The sequence below is a fragment of the Amphiura filiformis genome, chromosome 19 (assembly GCF_039555335.1).
Source record: "Amphiura filiformis chromosome 19, Afil_fr2py, whole genome shotgun sequence".
NCBI classification, from domain to species: Eukaryota; Metazoa; Echinodermata; class Ophiuroidea; order Amphilepidida; family Amphiuridae; genus Amphiura; species Amphiura filiformis.
In genome coordinates, this window is record NC_092646.1 from 19,274,480 (window position 1) to 19,297,794 (window position 23,315).

The 23,315-nt window shown below is 36.5% G+C and overlaps 1 protein-coding gene across 3 annotated transcripts in view; it reads right to left on the reverse strand.

The window, feature by feature from the left end:
• Positions 1–18,979, reverse strand: part of LOC140141017 (uncharacterized) — an 83,083-nt gene extending 64,104 nt beyond the window's left edge. For 2 of the 3 annotated variants that reach the window (XM_072162792.1, XM_072162793.1), the window contains exons 1-19: positions 18,804–18,976; positions 17,159–17,470; positions 16,589–16,711; positions 14,512–14,634; positions 13,749–13,871; positions 12,277–12,399; positions 11,403–11,528; positions 11,067–11,189; positions 10,673–10,795; positions 10,261–10,383; positions 9,575–9,697; positions 9,297–9,419; positions 7,052–7,174; positions 6,572–6,694; positions 3,959–4,081; positions 3,479–3,601; positions 2,117–2,242; positions 1,760–1,882; positions 1,337–1,459 (exon numbers count right to left, since the gene is read on the reverse strand). In XM_072162792.1, the coding sequence (XP_072018893.1) occupies positions 1,337–1,459; positions 1,760–1,882; positions 2,117–2,242; positions 3,479–3,601; positions 3,959–4,081; positions 6,572–6,694; positions 7,052–7,174; positions 9,297–9,419; positions 9,575–9,697; positions 10,261–10,383; positions 10,673–10,795; positions 11,067–11,189; positions 11,403–11,528; positions 12,277–12,399; positions 13,749–13,871; positions 14,512–14,634; positions 16,589–16,711; positions 17,159–17,470; positions 18,804–18,876 (2,482 nt within the window). In that variant the 5' untranslated portion in view covers positions 18,877–18,976. Of the gene's footprint in view, positions 1–1,336; positions 1,460–1,759; positions 1,883–2,116; positions 2,243–3,478; positions 3,602–3,958; positions 4,082–6,571; positions 6,695–7,051; positions 7,175–9,296; positions 9,420–9,574; positions 9,698–10,260; positions 10,384–10,672; positions 10,796–11,066; positions 11,190–11,402; positions 11,529–12,276; positions 12,400–13,748; positions 13,872–14,511; positions 14,635–16,588; positions 16,712–17,158; positions 17,471–18,803 lie in introns of all 3 variants that reach the window. The other variant, XM_072162794.1, reaches the window with a different exon arrangement.
• Positions 18,980–23,315: the final 4,336 nt, after the last annotated feature.

The window sequence follows — 23,315 nt, forward strand, 5'->3', positions numbered from 1 at the left end:
ATATATATAACCACATAGTTTATAACAGGTTGCACTATATAGACTCAATAATTATTAAACCATTGGGTATGGTTGAGGTTGTATGTATTCATTGTGTATGAGCAACCGTTTTGTGGCTTTCAAAATCTTTTGATTATTATTATTATTATTATTATTATTATTATTATTATTATTATTATTATTATTATTGTTATTGTTATTATTTTTGTTATTATTATTAATATTATTATTATTATTATTATTATTATTATTATTATTATTGTTGTTATTATTATTATTATTAATAATAATGATACGGTTATTATTATTATTATTATTATTATTATTATTATTATTATTATTATTATTATTATTATTATTATTATTATTATTTTATTATTATTATTATTATTGGGTTGTTTCTTTCTTTCTTCTTTTTTTCACAATTTCCTACTTCTTTCACATCCTTGATCTGATTTCAACCAAACTTAGTCAAAAGCAGTATTGGGTAGCTATGGGTTGTTTGAAGTCATTTTACCCAAAAATGCTACTCCTTCTACAGATTCATTGTATAGCATGTTCATGTTACGCATGCATATGATCAAGCTTTACATCCTCTACAAAAGTTATGGGCTTGCATGTGCATTTGGGGTCATTAGAGGTCACGGGTCAAAAATAGGTCAGATTTTCAAAATGCTCAAATTGAGCTGATCCTTATGACATTCTAAACATGTTTAAAATATTTCAAAATAAATTTAAGGTCATTTAGGGTTCAAAAAGGGGTCAAAGCTACAGTTTTCAAAATGCCAGCTTTCCACGATCAAGGTATGTTAAAACGGTAATTTATGAAAAAAAAGAGTTATCTACTTAATTTACCCCAAGCCCTTGCAAAAGGTACAATTGTCAGGTTGGTGTTGTTATTATACGCATCGGGGAAGGTCAGAGGATGATTTAAGGAAGCCCCATCATGCACTGTAAAAGTGTTATCACTAGAGTTTCAACTGCCACTTTACTTTTCAAATCCCATTGAACTCTGTGCAAAAGATGTTGTTTTAGAATTGCCCGTGTGTCATTATTACTTGGTCGATTTCAGATCTAAAGTGATGTATGCATGAAGGATAATTCACACCTTCTGTAGATAACATAAAATGTGAAATCGACCAACTTTGTGAAGGTGTTTTTACTGTAAATATATCTGTCCAAATTCAAATTTAACCATGCACGTGTGTATGCAGTGGGCGGGCAGTGGTGTCATGTTCACTCACACAGCTGTGCTAACCGCAAGACTTGCTGGGAAGTGCTTAAATCATCCTCTGGGGGAAGGTGAGGTGCGTTTCTTCCCTAAATGATAACTTACCAGTACATGATAACCCGTCGCCTTCGTAGCCACCATTGCATGCACACGTAAAACTGGCTTCATTATTAGTACATGTAGCCTGCGCATCACAGGTATGTGTTCCACGGATGCACTCGTCAATATCTGTAATTGAAATTATCGATCAAGTTGTATTAGCCACATATCCATCATGTAGTTTTTAAATTTTCTAAATCTAAATTGGATTGTCTTGTTTCCACGTATCATATGTGTATACTTCACACTTCTTTTTAGTCTTGTTGTAGTCCTACTTAAAAACAAGATTTTTCATGTTATGCAGCTCATTGCTTCTTCAATTTAAGCTAGTAGAAGAAAAATACTCACATGACTTTAAATATGGGATCATATAGAATACACAATTTGTTTGTCTTTAGGCCAACTAGTACACAGATTTGGAGGACTTACCTACGCATTCTTCGTTTAACACTTCGTATCCTGTTAAGCAATCGCAGTCGTAACTTCCGGCTGTATTTGAGCAATAAGTTTGCGGACTACATGTATAGGTCTCAAGCTGACATTCATCCAAGTCTGACGTAAGAAAGAAAAAACCCGCTGGTGTTGGTTAGCATATATTTAGAGATCCGATTCAGTCGTCTTGCTACCACTTACTATATAATAAAAATAAACATACACACACACACCCCCACCCACTCCCTACACCCCCCCCCACACACACCCCCACACACAAAAGTAAGAAGTAATTATTATTCCTTGAATAGTAAAATATTAAAAAATGATCGATAATATAAAAAGTATTTTTACCTGTGCATGTTACTCCATCTCCGCTGTAACCGGCATTACATGCACATGTGAAAGATCCAACGTTATTGGTGCATGTAGCACCATTATCATGGCAGTTGTCTGTTCCTGCTGTGCATTCATCAGCATCTAGTCACACATAGCAATAAGTATTTCGATTTTAATAAAATATAAATTAATAATATTTTGCATTAATGTGCATTAATTAACATAATAATCATTATCATGGCCATCGTCGTTAAATATCATCGGCAACAGTAGCAACCACATCATCATAATAAAGACTGCACAAAAAGTAACGCAGCTGTTATAAATACGCATATAGCGTCAGAACTAATAATTGTGTTCATAATATTTCAACATAGACAGGATGACTAATTTACGCGCATGTTGATACCCCATTTGTCCAATTTCGTTTGATATTAACAACACAGCAGTTTTTTAAGGAAAAATACCCGAATTAAAAAGTTAGGTTGAATCCACAGCCACGCATGGCCATTTTGTTCCCACCTTTGAGACGCATAATGAGCCGAGGGACCTGACTAAGGCTACTGACAATAGCCGGGTAATTTAGTTCTCTGTGTGTGAGTAAGCTTGTATACGACATTGAGGTCAATGGTCATCGACTTTTATACTGCCTCCACGGGAGTAGTGAGTGCAGCTATAGCCTGCGCGCTGTAGTCCATACAGGACCAACGCAATATAAAATCAGAATTTTGGTCAGATTTTGAGTTCAAGACGCACGCTTCGTTCTCAAGACGCTAGCTAACGACTATCATATCTGTTCAACACGTATATTCAAGTACAAGGAACCACATCTGGTTTCTTTAGACGAAATCATTTACGGGAGATATTCATCATTTTCTACCCCGGTATCCAAAGATTTTCGTCTGATATCAAAATCGTGCATAGCACATTTACGTGTATCGATCCCGGGTATTTATTTTAGTATATCTGCTGTACCAAGTAATTATTAGCCAGGCGATGTCGGTGTGAGCCATGCTCACTGGATATTTATGGGTACCAATCATTTTGATACACCCTGTATGGAGGATTTTACGTGCCACCATGCTTATGATGCTAGCATAATAACTATTGATCGCTGTAAACTGCAACTTTTAATGTCGGGCATTTTTATTTACAGGCACTACTGCGTTGTTGATATTGAACGATTTTTGACAAATGAGGTATCAAAATGCGCGTCAATAAATCATCCTTCTTTCTATGTAGAAATATAGTGGAACAAAGTATTAGTTCTGAAGCTATAGGCGTATTTATAACAGCTGTGTTACTTTTTCTCCAGACTTTATAATAAATTCATCCTCACTAGACTAAAATGTTTAATCTTTATGGTTATGGTCTCACCTGCACATGCTTGTCCACTTCCTGTATAGCCGGCATTACATGTACACGTAAATGACCCGACGGTATTAGCACAAGCAGCGTTTATATCACAGTCGTCTGTATCCAAAGTACATTCATCCACATCTTAAGTTATAAATCGTTAGTAAAAAACAGATGAGAAGGCATCATACAAAAACGACATCTTCGAAACCGCCCAATTGTGATGACATTTTCAGCATTTTTCATATTGTAAATTCAACTTTTGATTGATCAAGTCACATATTTAATTACTACTGAAACGAGTTACTAAAATTAAAATCAATCAAAATAAACACTATGAAAGCAACATTTTACGTTCGAAAATAATGATGTTATATAATATTAACATTGAATAGTCATAATAAATATAAATAAAAATCATTCAAAATAAGATATGAAAGCAACATTTTATGTCTAGGTAACAAGTAGATCAGATCGATAATATAATGTAAATAGCATTACCATTGCATGTTACTCCATCTCCGCTATAACCGACATTACATGCACATGTGAAAGAACCGACAGTATTACTACACGAGGCAACAGAATTGCAGTTATCTGTACCCGCTGTGCATTCGTCTTCATCTGATGAAACATAACATAACACACAATTAGGTGCATATCATAATACTAATTATAGAGAGTTTGTCCATCCGTTAGTCCGTCTGTCCGCGGTGGCGATCAACGCATCGGCACCGCGTGCATCCCATGGATCATAGAATGGTAATGTTTGTGCAGCACACACCGACATCGCCTGGTAAATAATAACATTGTACAGCAGAGAAACTAAAACCAATACACGGGATCTATAAACGTGTATGTGCTACGCACGATTTGATATTCAGATGATAAATCTTTGGATACCGGAGTAGAAAATGATGAATATCTCCCGTACTTTTTTTTATTCTAATGAAGCCAATTTCAAGGCTTGCACTTGAATATATGTGTTGAAAGATTATGATAGTCGTTAGCTTGCGTATTGAGAAAGAACCGTGCGTTTTGAACTCAAAAACTGACAAAACTTCTGATTTTATTTGTGCCGAAAAAAAAAATGACAGCTGCCCTCATTCGTAAACACTCGGGTCACGGAAGATACATGACACTATAGCGCAGCGTATGCCACTGGTGAAGGCTGTCTAAAAGCAAATGACGTCATGACGTATACCATGCTCACTGACATCTACAGAGACCAGTCACCAGGCTATTGTTATTAGCCTTAGTCGGATGTCCCTCGGCGTTTCAAAACTATTAAATAGGTCGGAACAAAATGGCCATGCGTGGCTGTGGATGCAACCTACCATCATGGAGATTTCTGCCATGAAGATATCGGGGCGATGACTCTATGCACCAGTGACCTATATTTAAGAAGTTATAGGGCACATATGGTCAAATATCGACTTTCTCCTATGTGGCATTTGCAGGGTCTTTTATGAGCGTAATGGGCTTTAAATGCTTGACAGACAACTTATTGAATTCATCAGAGTCATCATCATCATCATCGCCATCACACAGTGTCATCGCCCCGATATCTTCATGGTAGAAATCCCCATGATGGTATGTCGAATAAATTGGTTCTTCAACAGCCACGCATAGCCATTTGTTCCGACCTGTTTAATAGTTTTGAGACTATGGGTCGAGGGACCTTTTAGCTCAAGGACAATATTGTTCAAGGTTGCGCCGCAGGCCTATAAAGAAACAATGTTGCTCCCAATACAATAGCAAACAAGCTTAAACTGTAAATTAGCCACCGATAGAGGGCAGGGCCTGAAGAATGAGGAAAATTATTGGGTAAAATTTTTTTTAAAGTTGAAAGTGTGAAATGGGTGACGGGCTGTCTCTAAGTATGGATATGGGTGACGGGCTGTCGAAAATTTCGTTTGATATTAACAACACAGCAGTTTTTTAAGGAACAAATACCCGAATTAAAAAGTTACAGCTATTTGTATTGATTTGAAGTCAGCGCGAAGATATACAGGGTGTATCAAAATGATTGGTACCCATCAGCTTTGTTATCTAAATCTAACATTAGATCCAACGACTACAATTTATAGTTTTATGACTTTTTATTTTAATACATACATCTACAAATAATAGTGGATTTTATAGGCTGCATTAAATGTGGCAGTCGTGGCCACACAGTGTCATCGCCCCGATATCTTCATGGCAGAAATCGCCATGGTAGGTTGAATCCACAGCCACGCATGGCCATTTTGTTCCCACCTTTGAGACGCATAATGAGCCGAGGGACCTGACTAAGGCTACTGACAATAGCCGGGTAATTTATTTCTCTGTGTGTGAGTAAGCTTGTATACGACATTGAGGTCAATGGTCATCGACTTTTATACTGCCTCCACGGGAGTAGTGAGTGCAGCTATAGCCTGCGCGCTGTAGTCCATACAGGACCAACGCAATATAAAATCAGAATTTTGGTCAGATTTTGAGTTCAAGACGCACGCTTCGTTCTCAAGACGCTAGCTAACGACTATCATATCTGTTCAACACGTATATTCAAGTACAAGGAACCACATCTGGTTTCTTTAGACGAAATCATTTATGGGAGATATTCATCATTTTCTGCCCCGGTATCCAAAGATTTTCGTCTGATATCAAAATCGTGCATAGCACATTTACGTGTATCGATCCCGGGTATTTATTTTAGTATATCTGCTGTACCAAGTAATTATTAGCCAGGCGATGTCGGTGTGAGCCATGCTCACTGGATATTTATGGGTACCAATCATTTTGATACACCCTGTATGGAGGATTTTACGTGCCACCATGCTTATGATGCTAGCATAATAACTATTGATCGCTGTAAACTGCAACTTTTAATGTCGGGCATTTTTATTTACAGGCACTACTGTGTTGTTGATATTGAACGATTTTTGACAAATGAGGTATCAAAATGCGCGTCAATAAATCATCCTTCTTTCTATGTAGAAATATAGTGGAACAAAGTATTAGTTCTGAAGCTATAGGCGTATTTATAACAGCTGTGTTACTTTTTCTCCAGACTTTATAATAAATTCATCCTCACTAGACTAAAATGTTTAATCTTTATGGTTATGGTCTCACCTGCACATGCTTGTCCACTTCCTGTATAGCCGGCATTACATGTACACGTAAATGACCCGACGGTATTAGCACAAGCAGCGTTTATATCACAGTCGTCTGTATCCAAAGTACATTCATCCACATCTTAAGTTATAAATCGTTAGTAAAAAACAGATGAGAAGGCATCATACAAAAAACGACATCTTCGAAACCGCCCAATTGTGATGACATTTTCAGCATTTTTCATATTGTAAATTCAACTTTTGATTGATCAAGTCACATATTTAATTACTACTGAAACGAGTTACTAAAATTAAAATCAATCAAATAAACACTATGAAAGCAACATTTTACGTTCGAAAATAATGATGTTATATAATATTAACATTGAATAGTCATAATAAATATAAATAAAAATCATTCAAAATAAGATATGAAAGCAACATTTTATGTCTAGGTAACAAGTAGATCAGATCGATAATATAATGTAAATAGCATTACCATTGCATGTTACTCCATCTCCGCTATAACCGACATTACATGCACATGTGAAAGAACCGACAGTATTACTACACGAGGCAACAGAATTGCAGTTATCTGTACCCGCTGTGCATTCGTCTTCATCTGATGAAACATAACATAACACACAATTAGGTGCATATCATAATACTAATTATAGAGAGTTTGTCCATCCGTTAGTCCGTCTGTCCGCGGTGGCGATCAACGCATCGGCACCGCGTGCGTCCCATGGATCATAGAATGGTAAAGTTTGTGCAGCACACACCGACATCGCCTGGTAAATAATTACATTGTACAGCAGAGAAACTAAAACCAATACACGGGATCTATACACGTGTATGTGCTACGCACGATTTGATATTCAGATGATAAATCTTTGGATACCGGAGTAGAAAATGATGAATATCTCCCGTACTTTTTTTTATTCTAATGAAGCCAATTTCAAGGCTTGCACTTGAATATATGTGTTGAAAGATTATGATAGTCGTTAGCTTGCGTATTGAGAAAGAACCGTACGTTTTGAACTCAAAAACTGACAAAACTTCTGATTTTATTTGTGCCGAACAAAAAAATGACAGCTGCCCTCATTCGTAAACACTCGGGTCACGGAAGATACATGACACTATAGCGCAGCGTATGCCACTGGTGAAGGCTGTCTAAAAGCAAATGACGTCATGACGTATACCATGCTCACTGACATCTACAGAGACCAGTCACCAGGCTATTGTTATTAGCCTTAGTCGGATGTCCCTCGGCGTTTCAAAACTATTAAATAGGTCGGAACAAAATGGCCATGCGTGGCTGTGGATGCAACCTACCATCATGGCGATTTCTGCCATGAAGATATCGGGGCGATGACTCTATGCACCAGTGACCTATATTTAAGAAGTTATAGGGCACATATGGTCAAATATCGACTTTCTCCTATGTGACATTTGCAGGGTCTTTTATGAGCGTAATGGGCTTTAAATGCTTGACAGACAACTTATTGAATTCATCAGAGTCATCATCATCATCATCGCCATCACACAGTGTCATCGCCCCGATATCTTCATGGTAGAAATCCCCATGATGGTATGTCGAATAAATTGGTTCTTCAACAGCCACGCATAGCCATTTGTTCCGACCTGTTTAATAGTTTTGAGACTATGGGTCGAGGGACCTCTTAGCTCAAGGACAATATTGTTCAAGGTTGCGCCGCAGGCCTATAAAGAAACAATGTTGCTCCCAATACAATTCAGCATCGAAGTGGTTACGTAATTCTCTTGGTTACCGGATCACGCTACTTTGGTATGCCTTCGAGTGCCATATACTTTATGTGGTGATCATTTCGATCGTGGTTCATTACTCTAGCGCGTGATCCCGTTGACATAGTAACATTACGTAACTTCGATACTGAATAGCAAACAAGCTTAAACTGTAAATTAGCCAACGATAGAGGGCAGGGCCTGAAGAATGAGGGAAATTCCCATTTTTCGTTATCGACAGCCCGTCACCTAGTAGAGACACTAGCCCTAACCCTAACCTTCGGGCATACCGGCCCTGCTGTATTGATGTTTTTGTTGATACTGGGACACTAACCCTAACCCCCTAACCCTAACCCTAACCCTAACCCTAATCCTAACCCTGACCCACTAACCCTAACCCTAACCCTAATCCACTAACCCTAACCCTAACCCTAACCCTAACCCTAACCCCTAACCCTAACCCTAACCCCTAACCCTAACCCTAACCCCTAACCCCTAACCATAACCCCAACCCTAACCCTAATCCCTAACCCTAAACCCCTAACACTAACCCTAACCCTAACCCACTAATCCTAACCCTAATCCACTATCCCTAACCCTAACCTTAATGTAACATTGACCAACAGTAAACTTAATGTATAAAATTGGCCAACAGCAACATTAATGTAACACAGAGGGCGCTAATTACTGCCGTGCTAAATATACAAAATAAGCATCATCATCACTTCAGTGAAATGCGCAGAAGTCGTATTTTTCTTAAAATGTAATATATTTACATTTTAATCTTTCTATTGCGCATGCCTTAAAATGTATCATATAAACAAAATTAGGTGTTCACGATTTGTAACATATGTACAATTTAGCTAGAGAATGACTTGCATCATCATCATCATCATCATCATCATCATCAATATCACAGTCGCTGTCATTGCCATCATCATCACAACATCATGTATAAATATATTTGTTGTAGTGCTCACCTGAACATACTTGTCCACTTCCTGTATAGCCGGCATTACATGTACACGTAAATGATCCGACGGTATTAGCACAAGCAGCATTTGTATCACAGTCATCACTATTTGCAGTACATTCATCCACATCTGTACAAAAAGGTGAAAACTATTCTCAAAATTTGACGACTATTTACAATCCCTGTTTCTTCTACGTGTACGGCTATAAAATCTGTAGCTATGTCTTAGTTTCTTTGCGTTTAAAAAATTACTAGTAAATTTGAGAATGACAAAGGTAGACTTACCTGTGCATGTCATTCCATCTCCGCTATAACCAGCATTACATGCACATGTGAAAGAACCAACGTTATTGGTGCATGTTGCTTCATTAGGACAGTTGTGTGTGTTTGCTGTGCATTCATCAACATCTAGTCACATAAAATAATGTGCATGTTTTAAATTTTCAACTCAAAATTTTAGCTCAACATGTTCCATTTTGGGGAAGTATTCAAAACTACTGGTCCCTCGGTGTTGGATGATTAGACTACTTCCCTCCGCTGGCGTGTCAGGGAGTAGTCAAATCATCCAACACCGAGGGACCAGTAGTTTTGAATACTTCCCCTCAAAACATGTTGCATTTGTATAATGTTCTGTCAATAGAACAACTCTTTTGCATTTACACCCAACATCATGTTTGACAAGGGAATTAATTCATTATTTAATATAAGTCACTGTCTATTTTAAAGTAACATGCTACTAAATATATTCGTGTATATATTCCCAGCATGTAAATTTTGAATTTATGTCAGTTTTTGATATTAAAATGCAGGCTTGGTTTTCAATCTCCAGATTGAAGATGGCCACGTTCTATCAACACATAATATTCAAGTGCAAGTCTAACAATTGTCATCATCATCATCAATATCACAGTCGCTGTCATTGCCATCATCATCACAACATCATGTATAAATATATTTGTTGTAGTGCTCACCTGAACATACTTGTCCACTTCCTGTATAGCCGGTATTACATGTACACGTAAATGATCCGTCGGTATTAGCACAAGCAGCATTTGTATCACAGTCATGAGTATTTGCAGTACATTCATTCACATCTGTACAAAAAGGTGAGAACTACAGTATTCTTAAAATTTGACGACTATTTACAATCCCTGTTTCTTTTACCTGTAACTACCCGTAGCAATTGAACATATAAAATCTATAGCTACAGCCTGTCCACATAGAAGTACAAACTAAATCTGTGGCATCGGGGGTCGATGCTTTGCGTCACACGCGAACGACGCGTAAAGAGCGTGGTGCGCTCGGCTAGTACAAATCGCGCCATACCTCCAGTTTCCGAGGTATATGGCTAAGTAAATTTGAGGATGACAAAAGCAGACTTACCTGTGCATGTCATTCCATCTCCGCTATAACCAACATCACATGCACATGTGAAAGAACCAACGTCATTGGTGCACGTTGCACCATTCGGACAGTTGTGTGTGTTTGCTGTGCATTCATCAACATCTAGTCGTATAAAATAATGTGTAGTACTTATTTGCAACTCCAGTATCAGAGTAAGCAAAATAATAAATAATACATCGCTTCCCCACATTCTCTTCCTCTTGCTCCTCTTCCTCATTATCATCATTAACAAATAAAATTATCAACAACAGCATCCACATCATCATCGAAACCATGTTCATCATCTTCAAATAAATCGTCTGCAACAGAATCAAACTACAAATGAACAAATAATTTTAATAAATTTGCTATTATTTTTCCTTATTGGGCTCACCTGTACATACTTGTCCACTCCCTGTATAGCCCGTGTTACAAGTACATGTAAATGATCCGACGGTATTAGCACAAGCAGCATTTGTATCACAGTCATCGGTATTTGAAGTACACTCATCTATATCTGTACACAAAATTATGAATAATTTTCCAAATTTGCCGACTATTTACAATCCATGTTTGGTGAATATACACATTTCTTACCAAATAAACTATTTTAATATCTAGGTACTTGTAGTAACAAGTTAATATACGTCATTCATTTTTTGACTACAAAGAACTATGGTTAATATGCTGAAATGTTTCAAACAGTTTCAAAATAAATAAAATAAATTACCTGCGCATGTTATTCCATCTCCGCTGTAACCAGCATTACATGCACATGTGAAAGCACCAACGTTATTGGTGCATGTAGCTCCACCATCATGGCAGTTGTCTGTATTTAATGTGCATTCATCAGCATCTAGGCACACAAAATAAATGCATGTTGATTTTAATGAAACTAGCAATTGACAACTCAGTTTTGCAACTGACTTGCTCTCCGAAGTATGTGATTATTATCATGTATGAATGTCAATAAACCTTTCGTCGTTTTTTATTAATCAGTAACAATTAGGAAATGCAACACGATCTTTGGTCAAATTAAGCCAGAAGAAAGCAAAATAGTTTAATATTGCATATCTATCTCAAACGCATGCAATATGTGGTGTGATCAAGCAATATCAGTCTAAAGCCGGTCATGTTCAATTTGTAGTATGTTATTGGCCCGAGGTTATTGGATTGTAGCAAGCATGGACCAAGCTGCATATTTCAAAAATCCCATTGAAATTGAACGACTCGTTCAAAAGATATGAGCAATTTAAGAATTTTCAAAACATGAGGAAACAGAAGGAATATTACGATATTGGCGCACGTAGCACCACTATGGCAGTTGTCTGTTTAATGTTTAATCTTGCACATTTATCTTCAGTATAATGCAACGAACCCGGTACTGGTATCTAGTATCGGTTGATTACTATCAAAGCCGGCACTGCTTATCCTCCCCCATTTCTCCTTTTTTCTCTGCTGCAGGTTAATTCTTCATTTCCTTCTTTATTTCATCATAATCATCATTGATATCATGTAACATCATTTGTTATGTATATAAAAATTAAATGTTGCGGGTATTGACAAATGTAGACAGATAAAAAACAGTAACATTTTTTTCTCACCTGTACACACTTGTCCACTTCCTGTATAGCCGGTATTACAAGTACACGTAAATGACCCGACGGTATTAGCACAAGCTGCATTTGTGTCACAATTATCAGTACTCAAACTACATTCATTCAAATCTGTACAGAAGTGTATGAAAAGTTTTTTCAAACTTTGTAAGATTCGGCCACCAACATGTGACCTAATGCTAATGCTTAGGTAATTTTTCATGACCCCCCTATCGAGGGCAACATTTTTTACGACCCCCCTCCCCTCTATCGGGAGTCGAAAAAATTTTATGACCCCCCTTTCAACTACACAGACTCAAGAAAAATTATTCATTGCCGGAACTAAAGCACGCCAAAACTTAAAAGTGATGAAAGTGTGCGGAGAGCGCTAAAACTTATATCGAAAATGTAAAGAAGGCGTAAAACTTTTGCATATACTTTGATCAGCTCTTAATCGGCGGGAATTGTTAGGCTTTTACCACTACGCACAAAAAGTAGATCCACGTTAAGAGTGATATTGTTCATCTTGAAGATCTAAAATGTGCATGTTAAAGAAAATAGACAAGTATAAGACTTGACTTGATAATTAGTGATTTTTTTGGCGAGGTGTCACAAGACAATTCTCTAAATAAGATATATTGATATTAATCCGCGATGTTAAAATTCCCACCGATTACGAGCTGATCAAAGTATAGATTGTACGCACATTTCGATTGCGAAGTTGAAGAATGCGGGCGCAGCGCGCGAAAATTTTGAGTCACCAGCCCTTAAAAATTCTATAACCCCCCTATTTTGGGTGTTCAAAAAATTATAACCCCGCTATTTTTGGTCTGAAAATTCTATGACCCCCCCCTGTATTTTTGGGACCCCCCTTTCCAAAGAAAATGCCATCCCCCTTAAATTGACATCCTACTTTATACTTTCACAAATGAAAGCTCATAATTTCTTTATTTTTAAGTAGTTATATTTTGCCAATATCTTAAATCAATAAAAGTAAATATAAATACCTGAACTTGTCATAGGGAACATTTACAATTTATACGATCAATGTTTGACGTACTTCTTGAAGAATGATTTATTCTGACTGCAATTATTTTATGGAATGCACGTATCGAAATGCGTAAGCATTTTGAATTTGATTATCTAGAATAAACACGTTCATTTTCAAAGCTGGACGTCATTTAATTTTCAACGTTTAATTAATTAATTAATTAATTAATTAATTAACTAATTAATTAATTAATTAATTAATTAATTAACTAATTAATTAATTAATTAATTAATTAATTAATTAATTAATTAATTAACTAATTAATTCATTATTAATTAACTAATTAATTAATTAATTAACTAATTCATTCATTCATTCATTCATTCATTCATTCATTCATTCATTCATTCATTCATTCATTCATTCATTCATTCATTCATTCATTCATTAATCAATTAATTAACACATGGGAAGAGCATAGCAGCCTTACCTGTGCATGTTATTCCATTTCCATTCCAGCCAGCATTACATGCACACGTGAAAGAACCAATGGCATTAGTGCACGTAGCTCCAACGTGACAGTTGTGAGTGTTTGCAGTGCATTCATTGATATCTGGTGACATTCAAAACAAACAATCGAAAAAATGTCATAAAAGTAACATTAACCATTCCTCCAAAGAAGAAATAATATCATATTTATGTCCTATTTTAAATAACAAAGCTTGGCTGTTTTATTTACGCTTGTTTAAACGCTGTCAAATGAGAAACATGTCGCGCCTAATTGAGGTACCTATTAATACGACCTTCACGCACATTTTACACTGTATCTCAGAATACAATTTGCCGACTTTACGGCTCATTCGTAATGTACGCTCACATATATCTGCCAAGTATGTAACAATTGTTCAACTACGACAAGTTTTGGGCGGAATGGGTAAATGTGGTGTGATCAAGCAAAATTAGTCTGATGTCGGACATACTCAATTTTCTGTTTCTTATAGAATTGTAAACAGCATTTGCAAAGCTAAATTTTGCAGTAAATTCCATTGAATTTGGACAATCAGTTCAAAAGATATGAACAGTTAAAGAGTTTCCAAAACAAAAATACTTCCTTTGTCCTGCTATACCCCAAAAGCAGTATTTCCGACTTCTGGCTGAGTTTACTTGATCACATCACATGTTATCTGTAAAGTGACTTATTTCGCCAAATAAATATGTAATATTACGTGGATATAAGGAACCATTTTACATACCGGAACATGTTTGTCCATTCCCAGCATAACCCGTAATACATGCACAAGTGAATGATCCGTCGTTGTTAGTACAGCTAGCGGCTGCATGACAATTATCAGTTTCAGCGGTACACTCATCTATATCTAAAAGCATGTAAAAAGCGTATTTGATTTTATCATTTATTTTATCATTATTCAGGTCAATCATAGTGAAATAAGTCATCCACGATTTGATTACAAGTGACTTTAGAACAAATGTTGATGGATCATGTGGTGGGAAACATTTATATTTATATCTTTACTTGTCAGCATAATTGTGAAGGAATTACATCAAAGGTTGTAGTGATTGGTGATCTTACCAATTGGAATGATAAAAATGTTACAATTTTAGGGCCGATAAACGACCCTGAGATAACCATAATGTATATTTTAAGCATAATTACGAGTAAACAATATCCGTTTAATATCAGTCGTGATAAGCATGCATGTCTTTGTTTCGGCGTGTAAAGGTGGCATAGCTTGTTGAATGTACAATATTTGCCGAGATCCACGTCGATGTGTAAATGGATTATTAATTTTCAATATTTGCCTGAATCCATATTCAATAGTATCACATCTCTCCTCCCATATCAGATCGCTGTATCTGCTACGTTAATTTCGTGTAGATACTGCTTTTTGTAAGGACTTGTCTCCAAATGCAAACAGGTGATCCCGCTACATAATTAATTCGCAAATGACAGATATATAAACCTATTAAAATGTCAAAAGTAATTTAGAAACTCCAGCGGCATGTTCATCTATAGAAATCGCAACGAATCACTTAATGAAGTCTGCTTGGGGTTTACAGATCATTGATCAAACTATAGTACGAGTATCTCATTTTAATAATGAGTGTACTCAAAAACTACGGCGGTGTCACGCACATACAGAATAAGTTAAATGACCCATACTGTTGTAAATTATTCAAAAACTCGGGCGGCATGTTCATCGATCAAGATCGCAACTCATCACTTAATGATGTCTGCTTGGGTTTACACATCAATAAGTATCTCATTTTAATTTAAATAATAAAACAATGCATTAAGTGTACTCAAAGTCACATAAACCACTCTGAATTAGAGAATAGAGGATTATTTTACATTATCAGACATCAATATGTCCTTTTAAATTAATAATATTTGATATTTTGATATTTTCGTAGAAAGACTTGTAATTACTAATACATTAGTTCGTTTTGACTAGTATTGACACTCTGGATTGAAAAGGATCACTTAAGGATTCAATTATGTTTCACCGTTGTTCATTACCGTTTATTAACGATGCGTCCGCGTCGTCTGCGTGGTTTACATTTCGCAGATGCGCCGGTGTTAAACGGTGATGAACAACATAATCGAATCCCTTTCAACAACAAAACAAGCTAAAGACCGTCTTATTCACATGATAATATCCAGTTTAGTTATTGCCACTCAAGAAGATCGAAGATTTCTCTGTTGATATCAGCAACAAAACTACAAAACAAAACGACAATGTTTAGCCGATTCCTCTGAAATAATGAATTCAACACATAAGCGTGTATAAACGCACACAAGTTTCAGACATGATACATTTTACGTATCCAGAGGTAACTATTTTTCACTACATAAATGACAAGCAAGCATGGTGTAGTCGCTACTCTTTGTTGTACCTCGTTGTTTGGACCAGGTTTAAAGTTAGACCTGGTCTAACTTGTTTTGTGCAATACGGACCTAAAAGTACAGACTAATGCGTTACATTTTAACTGTTTATTTGTTATGCGTGTTCTAGTGATTGAGTGGCATTTTTCGCAATAATCTGATGAATGCCTGGGCAAAGTGCTGCATTTTAAGCTTTTTTAAATGCAGCAGACCAACGAGACCCAGTGAACACGACCAACAGATGCGAGTGAAACAGCCAAATTGATATTTCTATATTTTCGATGCACCAGCTATGGTCATTAATAATACAGAAATATGTAAACTTTGTTTGAAGATTACCTTTGAGCAAGATACTAATTGTACTTTACTCTCAAGTATCAACTTGACGCACGCATGCATAATTGCAGCTGTGGGTCGACACTGACCTGTACACGTGACCCCATTGCCTTCATATCCAGTTATGCAGGCACAAGTAAAGCCACCAACCTGATTGGTACATGTTGCGAAAGAATCACAGTTGTCCGTATTAGACGCGCATTCATCTGTATCTGAAAGATGATGCGAAACAAAATGTTAATTGTATGAAGCGAATTGTTCAAATTTAAAGGCATCGGTATTTTACATATTAAGTTTGATTACTTAATTTTTTTCAACAAGCCAAGCAAATGTAATATAATTAAAATAATTACTTAATGCGGAACCTATTAGATTACCTATGCTTTAAAGAATATGTAATAATATTATTACAGCTTTTTTCAGTCAAATTGCTAACGAACAAAAATTGAGATTGTCAATTTTTCAACAACCGGTCACTTCTTAGAACTACACTAGATGATGCAGTTTGAAGTTATATTTAGTAACTCATCGACCTACTTATATGGCTAAATCATCTCACTGTGATACAAAAAGAACATCAAGGGAAATTTAAGCTATTTAGTGAAAGTGCAACATATATTTATTTAAGACAGAGGTAATGTAATAATAAATCAGCTTACCATCACACTTAACACAAGCGTCCTGATGGTGTCCACACTCGTGAACACCCCATCCGTTATCAGCGCAGGATTCTAAAGTACTTTCTGACCCACTACAAGCAACATCATCAATCCATATTGTACCGCTTCCCTGACCAAATACTGCACCCGGATACGCTATAGCTGAAGCAGTAGTTGGATACCCCAACTCACGACATACAACCTCAGCATCATTGGCATCCCAATTAGTATCACATACCGTTCCCCACTCTGTGTTATGATAGATTTCGACGCGTCCGTCCCATGCATTAAAGCCTCCCTCAAGCCGCACAGCTGCAAAATATTAAAACACTGACTTTGGTCTTTGATATACACAACGATCTGATCAGACAAAATGTTACGGAACGTTTAGACAGTATAAACAGTATGTTTCTAGTATAGTAAACTGTATTGTTATAAATAACATACTGAAAATATTAGCCCGACATATCGTTATGAATTCGGCAGAGGGACGAATCGAGAATTTTGAGCAAATTGAGTTTTTGTAGGCTTATATGATTATGTTTCAGGTTATCTTTTATTTCCAAATTAATGGTAAATATTACTCCCCGACGTAGTAATTGAAATTTTGATTTGGACGAATCGCGCCTTAGTGAGTTTAATGAATTCGGCAGAGAGAGGAATCGTATACTTAGCTGTACAAATCTGGTTGATCTATAGTATTCAATAGCGGGAAACCCCGAATTGTCTATATTACATACCCTGTACTGATATATTTGATACCAACGTATAGCTGTAGGTATCTTCTATCCAGTTATACCAAAATAAGTACAAATATTCCCCACATTATATCGCTATGGCTTAATAATGTGAGTGCGCCCCCGTGAAATTTGAAAATCCCAGAAAATCATACGCAAAATATAGGCCAATATTGTTATTTCTGCTTTAAAATCCAGTTTTTGCTAAATATTATAGGGATGACTATTTATAGCTTATATATATAACAAGTTAAATTTACATAGCCTAAGGAAAAACAGTAATTTCTACACAAAAGCCCCAAAACAAGAATACGTGCTATGGTTTACACGTAGTTGAATGCGTATTCGACCCCGAATACTACTCTCTGCGCAGTGGTAGAGACATTTTGGATACAGCATAAAGCCGAATAGCTGTCAAAACGCGTTTTGAGGGATATATCGATTGTTTCAGAACATGCAAGTATTGAAAATAATTCGTGTACATTCACTTCTATAATATACATTTCAAATGAGTGGTCACGAATGTTCTAAAGTTTCAGAAGGACCAGTGGAATGGTACCAACATTTTCAAACACTGTTTACTCAGAACAGCAATTTTGCGTATTCGGCACTCTGCCGTGTTCATAACGATATAATTGGACAATTCTTCTCCTTTCAACTTATGCGACGTGATTTCATAGGTATTGAGTTCATTTATGGGTCACGGTATATCGGTGTCAATGCCGATTGAAGGATTCATATTCGTTGATTGTATCACTCACAATGCTTTTTTTTCTTCTTCTGCTCGCTTACAACTTCACATAAAACAGGTGTTATAAAATGGTAAGATACATTTGGTTGGTATACTCTGAAGTTAAAATTAGTAAAGCACACACAGAAACAAAATATAACTATTCACCGTCACTTACATTGGCATTTAGAAGTTGGGCAATAAAATACCCAAAGAGAAAACCACACCATAAAACAAACATCGAAGTCCATTGTGATTATCCTATAGTTACAAATCCATAGCAGAGAGCAGACTTGAGGGTGTCACATTCTTGATAACTTGCTCTAAAATGCTCATCTCCAAGTAATTGCCATACGATATTAGATTAGAACGCCACTTAGTAACCAAAGAAAAACTGTAATTATTCCTCTGATGGATTTTGGTGTGCCTGCATGCAGTTGAGAAACCATTCGTGCGGTGCTAAAATAAAACGCTGATGAGCTACTAAAAGCACTTAGGCATTATCTGTCACCTTTTCACCTTTTATCAGAATAAATTTCACCTTTTATCTTAATAAATTTCTGTCGCGTGATTAGAAAATATTATTAAAAATTTATTGTAAAGAATAAAAGAGAAAAGTGTCCCATTTGCATCAGACGTCTTAAAGATACCACATTATTCTTCGGTGCAAAGTATATTTATCATCAAAACAAATACAGGTTGTACTTTTTGAAAGAGTCCAAAACCTTTTCAACGGAGCGGAAAACAATATATTAGGACTTGAATACACATACTAGTTCGACAACCGACCCTTCTAAATATAAACCATTCGGAACAAAAAAATACTTGGTGTCTGGTCCCCGCTATACAGATGTCCAACCCTTCGATCACTTTCCTCTAGCACGCACAACACCGTAGATACAAATAAAGATGCTTAAAGGAAGTCTCCGGCAATCCTAACATTATGCCTTTATGTTAGAAATATAATTATGAAGCACGATATTCAATATCCCCGCACCGAAATTGTCTAGTGCAATGACGTAATGGTCATTTGTGTATGGATGGCGGATACCTATAGATAGCGGATACCTTCCAAATACGCCCGAATTTCGCGGTATACTTAAAGCAATGAATCACAGGACCAGAATTCCCAAACAACCAATCATCTTAGGCGTATTCAATTATTGACCAATGAAATCTTAGATTTTACACGTCTAAGATTTCTTACACGTCTAAGATTGATATTTTAGTAGTGGACGGTATCACCAATGTGATAGCTCGCCTAGCTCACAAAGCACCTTAGAAGACTTCTAGCAGATCATATTACAGATACCATGCGCAGTGATCGATCATAAATATTCTTACTAGTCCCGTGACTTGAAATACGGCTCTAAGGGAACAACCCAGAAGTTCGATGAAGCCCTATAAACGAAAGTCCTTTCGTTAGAAGGCTAACCCCCTCCCCCCCTCCCCCCTCCCCCTCCCCCTCCCCCTCCCCTATTAAACAAAAGTGTCAAATATCGAACACGTGAAGACCAGCAAACGTAGCGGGAAGCGAGCAGATTCTTGGACAACTACCAGTATTTTGTAACTCAGTCGAGATTCTGCTTTGTGCGATAAAAAGGGGAATTAAAAAAGGGAAATTTAATATTTCAAAAAGGATAAACTATTTTGAAGAAAAAAAAAGATAAACTATTTGATATGTTAACTATGTTAATATTTTTTTTTTAAAGGGGGAGGGGGAATGAAAAAAGGGGGAATTATTCCAAAAATAATAAACTACTTTGGAAAAGCCTTTCATCAGTAAATTAAAAAATGGTGGAATTGAATTTTATAAAAAGGGGGAATTTAAAAAGTTCTGGGAATTGAATAAAAAAAGGGAAATTAAAAAAAAAATCGGGGAATTAAATAAAAAGAGGAATTGGCGGAGATGGTAATATAGGCCTAAGTTTCGAATATTTTATTCCCTATTATCAGGGAAGGGCCGTTATAATCACCGCCCCATTTTTGTATCAGGTAGTAGATCAGTTTGACCAAATAGCATGACCGCCAACCATGCCAACACAGCCTGCAGCATCATCTACAAGGTCTGACCAACAACAACAGGCGCGAGTTTTGCAAATTTGCGATACCGTCCATCACTAGTCACGGTTAAATGGTCAATCTTGGACGTCTAAGAAAAATCTTAGCCGTGTAAAATCTGAGGCGTCTAAGATGTCATTGGTCAATAATTGAATACGCCTAAGATGATTGGTTGTTTGGGATTTCGGGTCCTGTCATTCGTTGATTTAAGTCTACCGCGAAATTCTTAGACGTCTAAGATTGCATCTTATGCATCTAAGAATGCATCTTAGACGTCTAAGATTGCATCTTAGACGTCTAAGGTTAGGCGTATTATCTTAGGCGTATTTTGAAGGTGTCCGCCATACATAGATACCTTCAAAATACGCCTAAGATAATACGCCTAACCTTAGACGTCTAAGATGCAATCTTAGACGCCTAAAATGCAATCTTAGATGTCTAAGAATTTCGCAGGACCAGAAACCCCAAACAACCAATCATCTTAGGCGTATTTAATTATTGACCAATGACATCTTAGACGCCTCAGATTTTACACGGCTAAGATTTTTCTTAGACGTCCAAGATTGACCATTTAACCGTGACTAGTGATGGACGGTATCGCAAATGTGCAAAACTGGCGCCTGTTGTTGTTGGTCAGACCCTGTAGATGATGCTGCAGGCTGTGTTGGCATGGTTGGCGGTCATGCTATTTGGTCAAACTGATCTACTACCTGATATACAATGGGGCAGCGAATTGCCATAATTCTGCCAGATTATAATGGCACTTCCCTGATAATAGTGAATAAAATATTCGAAACTTAGGCCTATATATAAACAGAACTGAACTGATTATCCCGCCGTACTTTATGATCGATCATTGCGCATGGTATCTGTAATACGAGCTGCTTGATAGTAGTCTTCCAAGGTGCTTTGCGAGCTAGGCGAGCGAGCTATCACATTGGTGATACCGTCCACCACTAAAATATCAATCTTAGACGTGTAGAAAATCTTAGGCGTGTAAAATCTTAGGCGTCCAAGATTTCATTGGTCAATAATTGAATACGCTTAAGAAGATTGGCTGTTTGGGATATCTGGTCCTGTGATTCGATGATTTAAGTAACCGCGAAATTCTTAGACGCCTAAGATTGCATGTTAGACGCCTAAGAATGCATCTTAGACGTCTAAGGTTGCATCTTAGACATTTAAGGTTAGGCGTAATATCTTAGGCGCATTTTGAAGGTATCCGCCATTTATATTTGTGCGCAATTGTCGTCAGCCTTCATTGTATATGTATTACCATGATTACTGGGACGTCATTTCAGTGCCCGTTATTTGGAATATTGCGTGTTGAGAGACGGCAGTTTTATTGATTTTTATGGCCAATGTGAGTTTGTTTAATATAAAATCACATGGTTCGTACTTGATAATTATTTTTCTAACATATTAGGCAAAATGCTGTAATTGCCGGAGACGTCGCCGTATTGATACAGAAAGACTGAAACAATGCACTCAGCAAGGCTCAGGAAGTTCAGTTCGAAACTGAGTAGCAGTTAAATAGCACTTCGAGATTCTAAACGAACTGTGTATCTTGATTCCTTTTAAGATAACTTTTCAAGAGGTCAATATCCTATTTTTGGTGCAGCTGCTATTGTTGTACACGATATATTTACACGTGACTAAGTATACGCTTATTTGTAGGAAAGTAATTTGTGTTCATCATTAATATTTAAGTGTATTGGTGCTAATGGATATTAGACGCTAGATTTTTTGTTATTAAAATAATTAATCCAAATAGCGCAGCAGAAACAATTAAGTGATGTGGCTAATGCATGCTTGAGTTGGTTCTCTTTGGGAATTAATTAACTGCTGCTGATTCTTCCTATCCAAATATCAAAAATTGTCGTGGCCACGGTTGTTTGATGTATATATAATTGGCTTCATTATTAAGAAAATGCAAACTACAGATGGCGCTATTTATCATAAATCATATTTCATAATTTGCAAGGGGTAGGTAATCAATACTGCCATTTAAACAGGTTTAATAGGTGAAACAAGGAACAAAGAAATTTTGTAAACATATTTCATCAAAAAATAAATGGAATTATTATTATCAAAAGCCTAAAAGAGTAATTTCCAGTATCTAAATAGCGCCACCAATCTTGTCATAAATAGATACATTTTATATCCGAAAAGTTTAAAAAATGCTGTGAAAGTAAATAATGTTGTCTGTATACATTAATATTGACCGCTTTAAGCTGTTTAAGCCTAAACATTGGGTTGTACATGATGTTTTATTTAAAAACCTAATAAATGATCACATCATACAACCGTGGGATGGCAGGGATGGTTGTTTATTGTTAAGAATAGGCTAATTTACCTTCAACAATGCAAACGTGCAAAGATACGCGTATGATTTTTCCTCTGTTACGAGCCGCTAATAGATTTATTTGATTTGAGATAGAATACACCGATAACAGGCACATGCAGCAAATTAGCAACAATGTCAAATCCAAATTGCGTATCCATTAAGATGTCATACCAAATAGAAATACGTCTTATAATGAAAGACAAAGATAAAAAGACTAGTTTGTGTCTGACGTCATCTGTCAATCAAGCTCGAGCATGGTTTGTTTACAAGTGTCGTGAGGAT